This window comes from Mus pahari, chromosome 10 (assembly GCF_900095145.1).
Source record: "Mus pahari chromosome 10, PAHARI_EIJ_v1.1, whole genome shotgun sequence".
In the NCBI taxonomy this organism is placed as follows: domain Eukaryota; kingdom Metazoa; phylum Chordata; class Mammalia; order Rodentia; family Muridae; genus Mus; species Mus pahari.
In genome coordinates this window covers 74,420,385-74,437,066 of record NC_034599.1, presented here as the reverse complement: position 1 = coordinate 74,437,066, position 16,682 = coordinate 74,420,385, and the positions used below count along the sequence as shown (strand labels likewise).

The window sequence follows — 16,682 nt, the reverse complement described above, 5'->3', positions numbered from 1 at the left end:
CTCCTCCCCTCCTCCTCCTCCTCCTTCTTCTTCCTCTTCCTCTTCCTTCTCCCCTTTCCCTTCTCCTTCTCCTCTTTTTCTTCTTCTTCCTCCTTCTCTTCCTCATCTTCTCTTCTATACTTTAGCATAGTGGCTTACATTGATGTAATCTAGAGTATATCTGAAAGCTTTAACCTACTCTTCCAACATTTAATTTAATTCACTTTGAAGTTAATCTGATGAAATTATCTGGTGTTGTGGTTTTACTATGTAATTTCTTATCATGAGCCCCTGCATTTGTGCTGAAAAAGAAAACCAAACAAACAAAAGGCACACTGCAGCATTTGAACTCATCACCCAGAAAGGAAGGAAGGAAGGAAGGAAGGAAGGAAGGAAGGAAGGAAGGAAGGAAGGAAGGAAGAAAGGAAGGAAGAAAGGAAGGAAGGAAGGAAGGAAAGAAGGACACACCAGGAAAGAAAAGAAGAAGAGAACCAAGGGATTGGAGCAATGGCTGCTCTTCCAGATGTTAAAATCTTTCCTCTTTGGGGTGTGAGAAAACTGCTTGAAGATAGATGTTTTGTGTTGTCATGCAACAGTAAGCATTTTCTGGTGAAGGTGGTAGGGCACTCTTAATTTGGCTGGCTGGATTCACATTTGTGTGGATAGTAGTTGGTTGTTGTTTTGTTTTGTTTTAGTTAAAATTACTTTTAAGGGGAAAAATCAGCTGAAAATATTCATGGACACAGAGCTAGGAAGATGGCTCAGCAGATAAAATGTTTACACAGCAACCTTGGGGACAGAATGAAAAGAGAGTATGTACCTGCTCCTCAGGGGTTGAAGTTTTCATTATAGATATATGGGAGAATATACAGGCTGGGAGAGTGGACAGGATTGGCAGACTGGACCAGGCCATACTGGGGAGAGGCGGGAGGAAAGAGTGAATATGGGTCAAAGGTCTGAGGTACAAGAGACTAAAAGGTCAAAAAGGGGCTATGTAGCCAAAATGGCTGGGCTAGATGGGGAAGAGCAGCTTGAGGAAGGGCATCCAGCCCAATCCTTGAACTGGAGAATTCGGGGTAGTGGGTAGGGTATACTAGCCCAGGAAGACCTTGTAAAAGGTCAGGACTGAGGGATGCTGAGAGAACCTGGTGTCTAGCACCCACTTTGCTATGTTAAGAGGCATCTTGGCCCTTTGTCTAGGTCTGAGACCTAACAAGGGCTAGAGTTAGGATCCCCAAAACTCACATCAAAGCCAGGTGGTATAGTGGCCAACCTATGCATACTGGGTAGAGACAGGATCCCAGAGCAAGATGGCTACATAGACTAGCCTAAAAGCTGAGCTCCACATTCAGTGAAAGACCCTGATTCAATACATTAAGTGGAGAATAATTAAGGAAGCCACTTTAAGTCAACTGAGGCTCCACAATACATGTGCATACCAGCGCACATACTTTATAACCTGTGTCCGCACATCCAAACATGTATATAGACACATACATACAGTGTATACCGACACATTCATTTTTTTTTTTTTTCTGAAGACAGAAATCATCTGTAAACTAAAGAGGATTTGCCATTCTAGGACTCATACTAGTGTTATCCTTCCCATCCTAAGAGGGGCCTGCCTTTCCAGCCCAGGGCAGCTCCGCCCCTTCTTCTCACAGCCCCACAGTACATCTGCACAATAATGAACCGTCTAAGGAGAGGATGACATCATCACTCTGTGGTCCCAAGCTGCTTTACACAACATCCACCTTGCTTTGTTCCGATGACAGGGCTGGAATGTGCCTGTTAATTCCCTGTGGAGTAAGAGGTTGAGCAGGGCCTGCTGCTGTTGAGCAAACTTCAGTACCTTATTTAAAAAAAAAAAAAAAAAAAAAAGACACAGAAACAAAAGGTAAGGAAGCAGAGATCTGTGATTTAAGCACTGGTGCTTCAATCCACGAGCTTTTCGTTTGTTATGTTCACTTCCTTGGCTGTGAACTCTTTTTCTTTAGTTACTTCAGAGCCTCTAAGTTCCAAGAGGCTGGGTTTGGATATCTGTAGTGTCTTGACTAACTGACAAGGACTGTAAGGGACCACAGGCTTTTGGATCGCCGCTACAGGTTTTCCTCATGTGGATGGTGACAACCCTCAAAAATCCTGTTTATTGTGATTGTCCCTGATGCTTCAGAACCTTTGACTGAAACCAGCCAGGATGCACCTTGTTGTGGTATGATGAATCCTGATTTTCTGATGGAGGGGAAAAATCCCATTCTGCAGACACCATGGGGTTTTATCTTTTACCCTTAGTTCAACTGCTGTGCTCTGAATGTTTGAATGCTTTTTAACAGGAAGCCTTTGTAGAAAGGCTGTGTGCAGTTCCTGGTTTATAATTCTTGATAAGCAAAAACAAGACAAACAGGGCTAACAAGGTTCAGTGTTGCTTTCAGCATCTTTGCTGTTCTACTTGTGTGTATGTCCTCGGATTGTTCCCTCTGCAGTGTGGAGTCTTGTAAAAGTTGGCAGTGGTTAGGACGCTGGGCTTTAGAGAAAGCCTTGTTTGTTCTGAAACACTTGAGAGTGGCGAGATGACAGATACTTAAGCAAAGAGGTTTGATTTCAAAGTGGGTCTGGGGGTGAAGTACGGGCTGTATTAAACAATCGTGGAAAGCGTTCAGCTTTAGCAGTTTTTTAAAATGTTGGGGAACATTGAGTTCAGCAAAGCTTATCAAAAGAATCAGTTTATAGTCAGTGGTCAGTGGTGCTGGACGGGGCCGCCTTTCAGAAAAAGAGTCTAGCTTTCACAGTATTATTTCAGATTCACATGACTTGTTTTGAAGAAGTTTGAGTGTAAGGGTGAATGGCATGGTCTGCACTGTCAGATTTAATTTGTGTAACTACATTGTTAGTATATTTTGTCTCTGGGCTAAAAGATTTGATTTTTAGATTCTTTTTCTCTCTCGTTGGCTTTAAAGTTGTCCCAAGATTGGCTAAAATAATGATTGGGTAAAAATTAACATGCTTATAAAAATATTTAATGAACCTTCACATAAGCATATATTTAAGAGCTTTAAAAAAGACCTTTAAATATAAAGACCATATGTTCTGAAGAGGGGGGAGGGGTGCTCTTCTGAGTTAATACATGCGTAGACATGCACTACTGTGAATGATTTTATGCATTTAATAAATTTGCTTCTTAATTTATGTCCACTTTATTTTAAACAATCATATGAAAATGAGTTTAACCTCAACAAATTTGATTGCAATACCTTAATGAAAGGCTTTTACAGTGTTTTTATTTTGGGAACTCCCCAAATGAGTAAGTTTAAAAACCTGACTTTTATGCTTTACTCTGTATGTGCATGTGCCCAGTAAAATGAGATAACAGATCCTTTTGATAATTGCCTTCCTTCGTTTGTCTGAATATTCCTGGGAAGACCACCCACCCCCCATAGCAAATCCCTTAGAAGAGGGTGCCCATGGTAACAGGAGGAAAGACACTTTCCCATGTGATGTCAGAAGCTAGACACTTCCATGCATCTTCATAGCCTTTCCTGTTGCTGGCATCCCTAAGGAAACCTCTTGTGGAACTTACATGGCAAGGGAGAGTGTCCTGTGACTGTGAAGCACATGTGTCCCCTGATGTGTTTTATAAAACACAGTGTAATGCAGCAGAAGGGAGTACCTTAACAGGCCTGGCCAATGTGTCCCCTTGAATAACCAAGCCATGTCACAGACCTAGTATGAAAAGGGTTTATTGGTAAGAAGGGAAGGGGACCTGAAGAAGGCAGAGAAAGAGGGAGACAGAAAAGGGTAGAGAGAGGAAGAGGCTGGCTGAGAACATGTGAGGAAGAGAGAGAGAGAGAGACAGAGACAGAGACAGAGAGACAGAGAGAGACAGAGAGAAAGGAGAACGAGGAGGAGGAGGAGGAGGAGGAGGAGGAGGAGGAGAAGGAGGAGGAGGAGTTGGTGTAGCCAGGCAGTCCCTCTTATAGGCCAAGTTGGCTTGTACCTAGGTGGCAGATATGCAAGAAGCTGCTGCTAGATAGCTGTTGAGAGGAGCCTAGTGGAATTGCCAACATACCCTAGATGGAGCATCTCATAATTAGGTGTGATGTACTTGGGCAACATATTTTGGGGGGATGGAATATGGAGATGTTTTTTGGTGGAGGGACAGAGTTGAAAGCAACACCTGGGAAGGAAAGCCCAAGGGGATGCATCAGGGTAGCAAATTTCTATGGTACATGCCTTTTTCTCTTCTTTGTTAAATTAGTGTATTTACTCAATTCTTTGGAAATGTCCTCAAAAAACAGAGACTAGTGCCTGCTTTCTTCATCTCACCCAGTTCTTCAGCTTACCAATCTGAGAGTGTTTGTGAAGTGCTTTGAACAATGTAGAAAGTGGGAAAACACTAAACCTTTTCCGTGGGAGAAGACATGTGAACTGAAGCCTGAGCCTGAGGAAGGAGAGTCTGTAGGAATATTATGGGTTGTGTCTAGTTCATTCAGGATGCTGTAACGAGACTGCAGGCTCATAATATCAGCACATTCTCCTTATGACTCTGAAGGTTGGTGAACTGTCCTTACACCATCATTAAGTTCAGGAGTAAGCACTCTTCTTGACTTTACATTGAAAGCATTTCTTTGTAAACCCCTCAGTTCTGAGAGACAGCAGGAAAGACTTCTCTAGGATCCCTTTCCAAGGACACTAACTGAATTCATAAAGCCTTGGCCTCATGTCTTAATCACTTTCTAAAGGCCAGTGAATTAGAGATTCGAATTTTCAGGACTACAAACTTGTTATCCATTACATTTTTACAGGTTTCTGTTTGACCATAAAAGATGAGACCCGACATCCATTCAACAAGGCAAGCCATTGTACAAGTGGGACTAGTTGGCCAGGAGGGGGACCTTAATCTGGTTCTCACAGAGATACCATATGGTTTGTACCTCTGACAGCAGAAGGAAGAGTATTAGGGACAATAACAAAAGTGTAAGTAAGAAGTTCACTGTCCATATTCCCATCCTTGACTGTCTCTTGGTAGCCCATACTTAAAGTATAGACAGCACTTTCCCTGCTGCCTAAAAATGACTTGAAAAACTATTAGTAGAACATAGTCCATTGTGTAATATTAGGTAGAGGGCATTCAACCATCCTTTTGGATTTAGAAAAGTTTATGTTTTACATTGGTGCATAAATATAGATAGGTGCTTAGCAGCAAGTAATAAATCTCATAATCTTTTTTTTTCATAAAAGAAACCAGAGAGCTTTATTTCAATCATGAGCAATTAGAAACAATAAACTTTACATTTGTCAAACATTTTGTCTGATTCAAGCTAGACAGGCAAGAAATTTTCTGTCTGAAGGAAAAAAAAAAAAGAAACAGGTAAGACAATTATTTTACAATAACTGTGTGACATAAGAAACATATTCTTTATCATCAAGAGAGTTAACAATAAGTTAAAACAGATTGCTAGAACCACAGCCTTGAAGAAAGACTATACAAAAAAACAAACAAATAAATTCTTTACAATACATAGCCAAAAGCTCAATACCTGGTTCTTGTAAGGCATCCCTTCATAGAATAAGAGTGTCCAAGGATGCTGCAGGTGCCATGATGAAAGGAAAGTCCCCAGTACTCATGGTCTCTATGGAAACAATGTCTGCTCAGACTTTTTTATAATGGTTAGGTTTTCTTATTGTCCTCAGCTTAGCAAGATATGTTCATCAGCCTGTGACTTCCTTCAGCCTGCCTCTCTCTGTAGGGTTCTCATAGCTCCAAATTCAGAAGAAGGGAACTTGAAACCATTTCTCTCAATCTTAGTATTAAAAAAAAAAAAAAAAAAAAAAACTTCTCTTTGCTTTGGAAAAATGCATTTATTCAAGCCCTGTTCGTCAGCATTCTAGAAAAGCGATATCATTTTGCGATGAATTAAATCCCATAATCTTTATGAAGAATAATTTGCTATTCTCTGTCTGTCTGTCTGTCTGTCTGTCTGTCTGTCTGTCTGTCTGTCTCTCTCTCTCTCTCTCTCTGTGTGTGTGTGTGTGTGTGTGTTTGTGTTTAAGTTGCTGCCACCAGTACATTTTAAAGATAAATTACTATGGGCTTAACTTCCTAATTACTTTAGTTTGTTGTGAGCTATTTGCCTAACTCACAAAAAATCCAAAGTGCATACCCTTTGTATTAATTAGTTAATTAATCAGCATTCCCTAGAGTATAACAGAATTTATAGAATAAATTCCTCTCTCTCTTTCCCTCTCCCTCTCTCTCTTCCACTCCCTCTCTCTCCCTCTCGCCCCTGTGTGTGTGTGTGTGTGTGTGTTTACAAAAGGGGATTTATTAGAATGACTTGCAAGCTGTGTTCCAGCTAATCCAACAATGGCTGGCTATGAATGGCAAGTGCAAGAATCCAGCAGTCGCTCAATCCATGAGGCTGGATGTCTCAGCTAGTCTTCAGTCCATGCTAGATTCCCAAAGAAGCAGGCTCTTATGCCAGTGAAGGGATGTATTTGCTAGGAAGGTAAGAGCAAGCAGGCAAAGAGTTAAAGCTTCTTTCTCCCATGCCCTTATATAGACTTCCAGCAGAAAGTGGGGTCCAGATTAGAGGTGGGTTTTCCCAGCTCACATGATCTGGATTAAAGGTTTATCTTCCTGTTCAAAATCTGGATCTTCCTACTTTAAATTAAGCAGAAGGCCTTCACAGGTGCGCCCTTCCGTCTTTGAGTTTTAGTTAATTCTAGATGTAGTCAAGTTGACACATCTAGAATTCATCACATGCTATTTTTTTTAAATTTTTAGTAACTAGACCTTAAGACACATCACTTATATATCTATTCTAGAGCAGAACTGCATACAATTCCTCAAACTCTTATGGAGTAGAAGCTCAAGGTGCTCTGCCTATGATCTGTGGATCATGACTTAAAGTACTTAGTTTATACCATCAAATTATAGGTAATAACATTGCTCATTATTTTTCAGTTCAGAGGCTGTGGTTTTACAATATAAAATTATGACCGACTACAGAATGTTCATAATGAAGTAAGAGGAACTCACAAAAGCTGCCAGCAAGAAGCTGACTTTAAAGTTTTCTTCTCTTTTGGTTTTTGTGTCACTAAATTCTTTGGCTCTTTATTTGTGGCCCAGGGTAACAGATTTAGAGAAGATAGTTTTAAAGTCTAGTGGTCTTCACATGAAGGGGAAAAGGAAAAGTGTATAATGGTTTTAGAAATACATCCTCACTACCAAGGAAAGATAAAACAAACACAAAGAGCCGGGCCTGGTGGCGCAGGCCTTTAATCCCAGCACTCGGGAGGCAGAGGCAGGCGGATTTCTGAGTTCGAGGCCAGCCTGGTCTACCAAGTGAGTTCCAGGACAGCCAGAGCTATACAGAGAAACCCTGTCTCGAAAAACCAAAAAAAAAAAAAAAAAAACAAACACAAAGGACACGAGCTGGTGGGACAGGGTCAGCTGGTAAAGCCACTTGCTGCCATGCCACAGGGTGGCAAGAGAGAAGCAACCCCACATTGTCCTCTGACCTCCATTATACGCCACGCCTGCACCCCCACCTACCACACACACACATACATTTAAAAAAAATCAGGAAAATGTAATTTTAGTAAACCTATAAAGGTCAAAAGCGTGTATTCTATTATGAAAGATACACCATTTCTTTAAGTATACAAAATGGCTGTCTAGCTCCTGGATGTCAGAGCTAGGACTAGGGAAAGGCAAGAGGGATGCTCATGTTATCGTAAATGTCAAGAAGTTACCAGAATATCTGGAATCAGGACATACTATATTTTAGAAACACATATTCGTGATGGAGACAATGTGAATGTTGCAGGTAGAGATAGGTGCTAACTCTGAAGCTGAATAACGGAGCCTCATCCCAGCCCTGTGCAGCACATTGATGATATTGGGTTATTTCTCGATAACTATATTAGTCACTGACTTGAAGAACTAGGGTAATTTATTAAAAGAGGCTCTTCTTCCTCAGTCATTTGATAAAGCTATGCCCCATCATGTGAACAAGCTGCTTAGCTCTGGACTATTCTCCAGTTGGGGGAAAAAATGCATTGTGATTAAAGACTTCAGATTGCACGCAAGCTCGACTCTTTTGAGGTTCATTCATCTTTAATTACGATCATGCCCTTGCTAGTTTGAACCTGCTGTCTCCTTTGAAGAGACAGACATCACAGGAGAGTGAAGAGTAGGGGGCGTTGCACAAAAATATCAAGCTGAGAAGAGTGGGAATTAGGATGATGTGGTGGAGAACAAGCCCAGGGTGATTTCAGTGACATTGGCAGTTCACAACGGGGACGCTGGTAAGAGACACATCTTACAAATGCCAGGAGACAATTGGTGCTTGGGAAAATGGTTGAAGACCCACGAAATCTTATGCCATGTATTTTCAAGGAGAGTGAGGATGGATACAGTCCCCTACATCAGAAGGAAAATAGGCTCATAACTGCTTCAAAAATGGATGTTTGTTAATACTCACTTGGCCCTCACCTCTCCCTTATTCTTTGAAAGAATATATCTTTTGCAAAAGGGAGAAAGATAAATTCACATATATGTGGGGATTAAAACATAAGGAATATTTTTAAAGCAAAAGTTAAACTATATCAAATAAAATTTAGAGAATGATAACCACAGACAACAGATTACCACGATGCTTTAAGGATGGTTAAAATGTCACTGATGAAGGGAAGCAAAGCTGGGGGGAAAAGGGAGTTGTTAAAAACTCAAGGAGAATTAAAACCTTCCCTATGGAAAGTTCCAAGCATTTTCAAAGATACGGTGACTAGTGTGCTGAACCCCCGTGTACCCACGGTTTGGCTTCAACACTGAGTTGTTCCTCACCAGCCTGCTTCTATCCACTCCTCCTGTCAGAATGTTTCAGAATCTCACATTCGTTTAAGTCTTCATTTGTAAATACTTCAATATGTATTTCTAAAAGACACTGGTTTTTAAAAATATTATTTAAAACCTACAGTCAAATCTCAAATTTGCTAATTTCTCAACAACACAAATTTTCTAATTGCCCCATTCATGGAGTTTAAATATGAATCTGAAAGATTATATTGGTATACCTTCTAAATTTATTGGAATCTATAGATAACCATTGATAATTTACATGCTTTTAATTTTAGTTTAATTTGTACACGATTCTCATGTGTTTTTTTTATATTAAAATTTATTTGTTGAAGAAACTAGGTTCCTTATTGCAGAAACTGCCCATGTCTTAGATTCACCATCAAGATGTCATTTAGCAGTTTCTTGCTCTGATCTTTCTGGTTGCCTACTAATTAGTTATAGGAGCCTGATACAATCCAGGCTCTACTTTCTCAGTGAGAATATTCCATGATGATATGCATGTATGTATACAATGTCTGGCAGTTTCCCTTCTGAGAGACATCCATCTACATCCATTATTTCAACAGTGATTACAGATGTGTGTCAGGTCATTATTTATTAATAATGGTCTGCTATCATTGAGTCTTTTATCAACTGAACTGTTGCTCTGAAGGAAAACAAAACGCTTTAAATGAAAGGGGACTGTTAGGTGCTCTCTCACACATACACACAAATATGTGTGTATCTATATCATCTATAGTTACCTAAATCACCTATATCTGTATTTATTTGTATCTATATCGTCGTTATCAAATATTAAAAACTGATCTTGCTATATATGTTTCCACTTCCTTTTTCTCTCATTTCTCTGAGTGGTAAAATCTAGTTTGTTCTCTTCTCTCTCTCTCTCCCTCCCTCCCCCCTTTTAAATCACCCAGATTTCTGGAAATAGAAGAGATCAAGGGTGAACAAGAGTGGGAACTTGGAGTCGGATCAGAGGGATTTGCAACAATCCATCTGAGGAATGGCAGAGATGGGAAGTAATTGGGTTTGAAACTTGTTTTGAAGATGGAGATGATAAGACTTATCAAGAAAATGGATGTGGGGATAGGAGAGAGAGAGAGAGAGAGAGAGAGAGAGAGAGAGAGAGAGAGAGAGAGAGAGAGAAGAATACAAAGTTTTTAAAGTTTTTTAAGTTTTGGGCCTAAATATCTGAAAAGATTGACATGTGGGATATTCGTTAAGGGAAGAGCGTAAGCTCCGAGGAGACAAAGAATGAACAGTCCAGTGGATACAGCAGCTAATTGAATGACAGTGTCCATTCTAGTGAATGGACGGCTGCCAGCAGGAGGGAGCGCCTGAGAGCATTTGGCAGGCCTTGTGCAATGACCTGACTTTGTATTAGTGACTGGGGTCATTTTTTCATCGACATAATGCAAGGTAGAAGCTTAAGCATCGGGTGAAGAAAACAATCCAAAAGGGGACTTGACAATGGCAGGATAGTTTGACTGGTTCAGGATAAAGTTAACCTAAACCACGTCTTGTAAATTTGATTTGTCCAATCAGTATCTCTTTAAGGAATAGTATTGCTATTAAAATAATATGTTTGCTCAAGCAGATCTAGCTCAAACCCCAACCTGCCCATCCTGATTAGGTGCCTTTGATTAAGATCAATAATTTCTCTTAATTAAGTAAAATAAAAAAGCATTCAACACACTGCATTTGAAACCTTTATGCTTTATCTAGCTGTACCCTATAGTATAGTTAACTATACAGCATCTATATTGTATGTTTTTTCTTTACATTATTTATTTGTGTGCGCACTTGTACACATTTGTCTGTACAGCATACATGTAGAAGGCAAAGGAAAACTTTTAGCAGATTTTTTGGTTTTGTTTTTTATTTTCTTCTACCGTGTAGATTCTGAGGATTGAACTCAGGTCGTCAGGGTTGGCAGCAAGCACTTGGTATTCCTTCTAAATTACAGATGAACCAGCAATCTGTCTGTCTGTCTATCTATCTATCTATCTATCTATCTATCTATCTATCTATCTATCTATCTATCTATCATCTATCTATCTATCTATCATCTATCTATCTATCTATCTATCTATCTATCTATCTATCTATCTATCTTTCATCCATCCATCCAACTACCTTTCTGTATTGAGTTAACTATTGCCAAAGGTAGAAATTATTGTGAGCATTAGTGAACTTCTGATAGGTTTTAAGACGTAGCAGTTCTCTAGAACCTCAAACATGTCCCTAGAAGTCTTCTTGTCAGCACTGCCCTCAGCTGCATTGGGGAATGTCAGTGTCCCTTTCTTCCTCTTTCTCCATTCTGGGTTCCCCTGATTCCCCTGCTTATGCGTTAGGTCACTAAGCAAGTTTGTTTTTTTTATCATACTTAAATCATTCTGTTAGCCCAGTGAAAGTAAATGGCCAACAAAAATGCCCTTCTACTCATGCCAAGAGGCATTCAGCGAAGCTGCTGGAGTGTCCTTCATGGCAGTCTGTGGGGTTTAAAAGCAAGCTTTTTGTTTTGTTTTGTTTTGTTTTAAATAGAATAATACACTCAATAAGTTCTATAAAAATCCCTCTTAGCACCATAACAATTTCTATAGCAATCATATGACAATTTATTTTAAATAGTTTTCATAATATTCCTGAACATTCACTGCAAAAGGCAACGAGAGGCATTTTCTGTACACTTAGCAGCTGGCCTTGGCATAAGCATGAAATAAACCATTCTAAATAATAAGACTGTAAAATAATACTGAAAGAATAAAATGTACTTAAACACTGTCTTAGTCAGGGTTTCTATTCCTGCACAAACATCATGACCAAGAAGCAAGTTGGGGAGGAAAGGGTTTATTCGGCTTACATTTCCATACTGCTGTTGATCACCAAAAGATGCAGGACTGGAACTCAAGCAGGTCAGAAAGCAGGAGCTGATGCAGAAGCCATGGAGGGATGTTCTTTACTGGCTTGCTCAGCCTGCTCTCTTATAGAATCAAGACTACCAGCCCAGAGATGGCACAACCCACAAGGGGACCTTCCCCCTTGATCACTAATCGAGAAAATACCTTACAGCTGGATCTTGTGGAGGCATTTCCCCAAATGAAGCTCCTTTCTCTGTGATAACTCCAGCCTGTGTCAAGTTGACACAAAATTAGCCAGTACAAACACATACTAGTAGTTTTCTGTAACTTGCACCTCTTATAAACATAATAGTTTCAGAGGAAAATTCCTACACTGATTTATGGGAAATGATTTTAATTTTGACTCTGCTTTATAGATATTCAAAGACGATCATTAACAATATGTTAAGGCCTGGAGATGATGGTTCAGTGGTTTAGAGCACTTTTTGTGCAGTCGTAAAGACTGAAGTTCAGATCCAGCACTCATACCACAAGCTGGGGGCCTAACCAGTGTTTGTTAACCACAGCTCTGAGGAGTGTGGCACCTCTGTGCCCATGTTTACCCATCCACAAACATGCATGCAGACACACACCTTTTTAAGAGTTGCTCTGTTAACTGACCAATACAAGAATGATAAATCCCTCTTCCTTCTTAGGGCTATATATAAACAACATGGAGAAAGCATATTTCATGCCTACAAAATGATAATTCCTGAGGCTGATACTCCCCCTCCCCTTCGGTCATCATTTAATTTTCTTCTCTACTTAATCATCTATTTAAAAAATGTTTAAATTGCAAAAGTGATGAAGACTTTGCCAATTTTTATATGGGTGGAGATGCTTGAGCAGAGCCAGCTTTTGTAGCAGAAAGCATACTTCGCCTTCTCCCTATCAGGTGAGAGATAGTTGCATCGGTTTTGTTTTTTTGTTTCTTGAGACGCACTTTCTGTTTCTCTGTGTAGCCCTGGTTGTTCTGAAACCCCCTCTCTTGACTAGGCTGACCTCAGACGGAGAGCTCCACCTGCCTCTGCCACCCAAGGGCAGGGGTTAAAGACATGTGCCACCCCACCTGACTTGCTTAGCTTCTTTCAAAGGTTCAAAATAAGAAGGCCCGCACGCTCTGTTCTCATCTCTCCTTTATTTAAGTGGCTTTCTCTCTTGAGGTTAGACGGTGTGGAGGTGATAAGAAAGAATTCTGGAGGCCTGCTTGCTGGCTGAGCTGTATGCCAGCACTGCCACTGACTCTGTGTGTATGTGACAGGTTACATGTGCTCCTGTGTCCCATTCACTGCATGAAGGTGAAGTAGCAATACTTTTTTCATAGGCTTCTGGTTAGGATAAAGTACACTAGTTCCCGGAATACAAAACACACTATATAAAGTCCTTCTTGTTGCACAAGTTAAGGTACTATGTCACATGTTCAGTTTATGAACGTCATGGATTAAACAATTCAGCAAGCAAATCATAAAACAGAAACTAGTGCCCTCTGAGCCCTTCTCTCCTTCTCTGAGCCCTTCTCTGAGCCCTACTAGTTACTGTGCCTCTCCAAGGGGAACTGCTATCCTGACTTCTCATTCGTTTTGCTGATAACCACCAGCAAACCGTACTATTCTGAAGTTAAAAAGGGACCACGTTGTAGCATTTTTTTTTAAATCTAGATTGTATTTGCTGATTACTTTCCTAACATAGAGCTTTTTTTTTTTTTTTTTTAGGTTGAAAAAGCTCCTTGAGCAAGAAAAGGCTTACCAAGCCCGCAAAGAAAAGGAAAACGCCAAGCGGCTCAACAAACTTCGGGATGAGCTTGTGAAACTAAAGTCCTTCGCACTCATGCTGGTGGATGAGAGGCAGATGCACATTGAGCAGTTGGGCCTGCAGAGTCAGAAAGTCCAGGACCTCACTCAGAAACTGAGGGAGGAGGAAGAAAAACTCAAAGCCATCACTTACAAATCCAAGGAAGACCGCCAGAAACTGCTCAAGTTGGAAGTGGACTTCGAACACAAGGCCTCGAGGTTTTCCCAGGAGCACGAAGAGATGAACGCCAAATTGGCTAACCAAGAGTCTCACAATAGGCAGCTTAGACTCAAACTAGTTGGCTTATCGCAAAGGATCGAAGAACTGGAAGAGACCAATAAAAGTCTTCAAAAGGCAGAGGAAGAGCTTCAGGAGCTGAGAGATAAAATTGCCAAAGGGGAATGTGGAAACTCCAGTCTCATGGCGGAAGTGGAAAGTCTGCGCAAGCGTGTGCTTGAGATGGAGGGCAAGGATGAAGAGATCACTAAGACAGAGGCCCAGTGCCGGGAGCTGAAGAAGAAGCTCCAAGAGGAAGAACACCACAGTAAAGAACTTAGACTGGAAGTGGAGAAGCTGCAGAAGAGGATGTCTGAACTGGAGAAGCTAGAGGAAGCCTTCAGCCGCAGTAAGTCGGAATGCACCCAGCTCCATTTGAACCTGGAGAAGGAGAAGAACCTAACCAAAGACTTGCTAAACGAGCTGGAGGTGGTCAAGACTCGGGTTAAAGAACTCGAGTGCTCGGAGAGCAGACTGGAGAAGGTTGAGTTAAGCCTCAAAGACGACCTCACGAAGCTGAAGTCCTTCACTGTGATGCTGGTGGACGAGAGGAAAAACATGATGGAGAAAATAAAGCAAGAAGAGAGGAAGGTGGATGGGTTGAATAAAAACTTCAAGGTGGAGCAGGGGAAGGTTATGGATGTGACTGAGAAGCTAATCGAGGAAAGCAAGAAGCTTTTAAAACTCAAGTCTGAAATGGAGGAAAAAGTGTATAGTCTGACCAAGGAGAGGGATGAGCTGATGGGTAAACTGAGGAGCGAAGAAGAAAGGTCCTGTGAACTGAGCTGCAGCGTTGACTTGCTAAAGAAACGGCTTGACGGCATAGAGGAGGTGGAGAGAGAAATCAACCGCGGTAGGCCGTGCAAGGGGTCTGAGTTCACCTGCCCGGAAGACAATAAGATCAGGGAACTGACGCTTGAAATCGAGAGACTGAAGAAGCGGCTCCAGCAGCTGGAAGTGGTGGAGGGGGACTTGATGAAGACCGAGGATGAATACGACCAGTTGGAGCAGAAGTTCAGAACGGAGCAGGATAAGGCAAATTTCCTCTCCCAGCAGCTCGAGGAAATCAAGCACCAAATGGCCAAGAACAAAGCCATAGAGAAAGGGGAGGCTGTGAGCCAGGAAGCCGAGCTGCGACACAGGTTCCGGATGGAAGAGGCTAAAAGTCGTGACTTACAGGCTGAGGTGCTGGCTCTCAAGGAGAAGATCCACGAGCTGATGAACAAGGAAGATCAGCTGTCTCAGCTCCAGGTCGACTATTCGGTCCTTCAGCAAAGGTTTATGGAAGAAGAAACTAAGAACAAGAACATGGGGAGGGAGGTCCTCAACCTGACCAAAGAGCTGGAGCTTTCCAAGCGTTACAGCCGAGCTCTCAGGCCGAGTGGGAATGGCCGAAGGATGATGGACGTGCCTGTGGCCTCCACTGGGGTGCAGACCGAGGCGGTGTGCGGGGATGCTGCGGAGGAGGAGACCCCGGCTGTGTTCATCCGCAAATCCTTCCAGGAAGAAAATCACATCATGAGTAATCTTCGACAGGTAGGCCTGAAGAAACCCATGGAACGGTCCTCGGTCCTCGACAGGTATCCCCCAGCCGCCAATGAGCTCACCATGAGGAAGTCTTGGATTCCTTGGATGAGAAAAAGAGAAAATGGACCCTCTGCTCCCCAGGAGAAAGGGCCCAGGCCAAACCAGGGTACAGGGCACCCTGGGGAGGTGGTCCTAGCACCGAAGCAGGGCCAGCCCTTGCACATCCGTGTGACACCTGATCATGAGAACAGCACTGCCACCCTGGAGATCACAAGCCCCACATCTGAAGAGTTTTTCTCGAGTACCACCGTCATTCCTACCTTAGGCAACCAGAAACCGCGGATCACCATAATTCCATCACCCAATGTCTTGTCGCAAAAGCCCAAAAGCGCAGATCCTACTCTCGGCCCAGAACGAGCCATGTCCCCTGTCACAATTACTACAATTTCCAGAGAGAAGAGCCCAGAAGGTGGAAGGGGCGCGTTTGCAGACAGGCCTGCATCCCCTATCCAGATCATGACGGTGTCAACGTCTGCAGCGCCCCCTGAAATCGCTGTCTCTCCTGACTCTCAGGAAGTGCCTATGGGAAGGACTATCCTCAAAGTCACCCCGGAAAAACAAACTGTTCCAACCCCCGTGCGAAAGTACAACGCCAACGCGAATATCATCACCACAGAAGACAATAAAATTCACATTCACCTGGGTTCTCAGTTTAAGCGATCTCCCGGGCCTGTAGCAGCGGAAGGTGTGAGTCCAGTTATCACGGTCCGGCCTGTCAACGTGACAGCAGAGAAGGAGGTTTCTACGGGCACAGTCCTTCGCTCTCCCAGGAACCACCTCTCTTCAAGACCTGGTGCTAACAAAGTGACCAGCACTATAACCATAACCCCGGTCACAACATCATCCACACGAGGAACCCAATCAGTGGTGAGTAGAGGAGGACCCAGAACAGAGGGCAAGCAAGGAGGGGGCTGGAGAGACTAGCCAGCTCCTGCACAGAAGGGAAACCCCTGCCTATGTCAGCATCCAGTGGCTCCCTGGACGGTTGCGTATACAGAAATAATAAGGATCTTACCTAGAAGTGAAAATGCACATTTTAATAAATCGAGCCAATTCTTTTAAAGATTTATTTATTTATTTATTTATATGAGTACACACTGTAGCTGTAAAGATGGTTGTGAGCCTTCATCTGGTTGCTGGGAATTGAATTTAGGACCTCTGCTCACTCTGGTCAACCCGGATCACATTGTCAACCCCAATCGCTCTGGTCTGCCCTGCTTGCTCAGTCCCTGCTGGCTCTGGCCCAAAGTGTACCGTAGCTGTCTTCAGTCCAGAAGAGGGCGTCA

General features: G+C 42.2%; 1 protein-coding gene across 3 annotated transcripts in view; it reads left to right on the top strand.

Moving 5' to 3' along the window:
* Positions 1 to 16,682, top strand: part of Filip1 (filamin A interacting protein 1) — a 160,733-nt gene that overhangs the window by 131,646 nt on the left and 12,405 nt on the right. For all 3 annotated transcript variants that reach the window (XM_029543419.1, XM_029543418.1, XM_021207023.2), the window contains exon 5: positions 13,455 to 16,263. In XM_029543419.1, the coding sequence (XP_029399279.1) occupies positions 13,455 to 16,263 (2,809 nt within the window). The remainder of the gene's footprint in view (positions 1 to 13,454; positions 16,264 to 16,682) is intronic.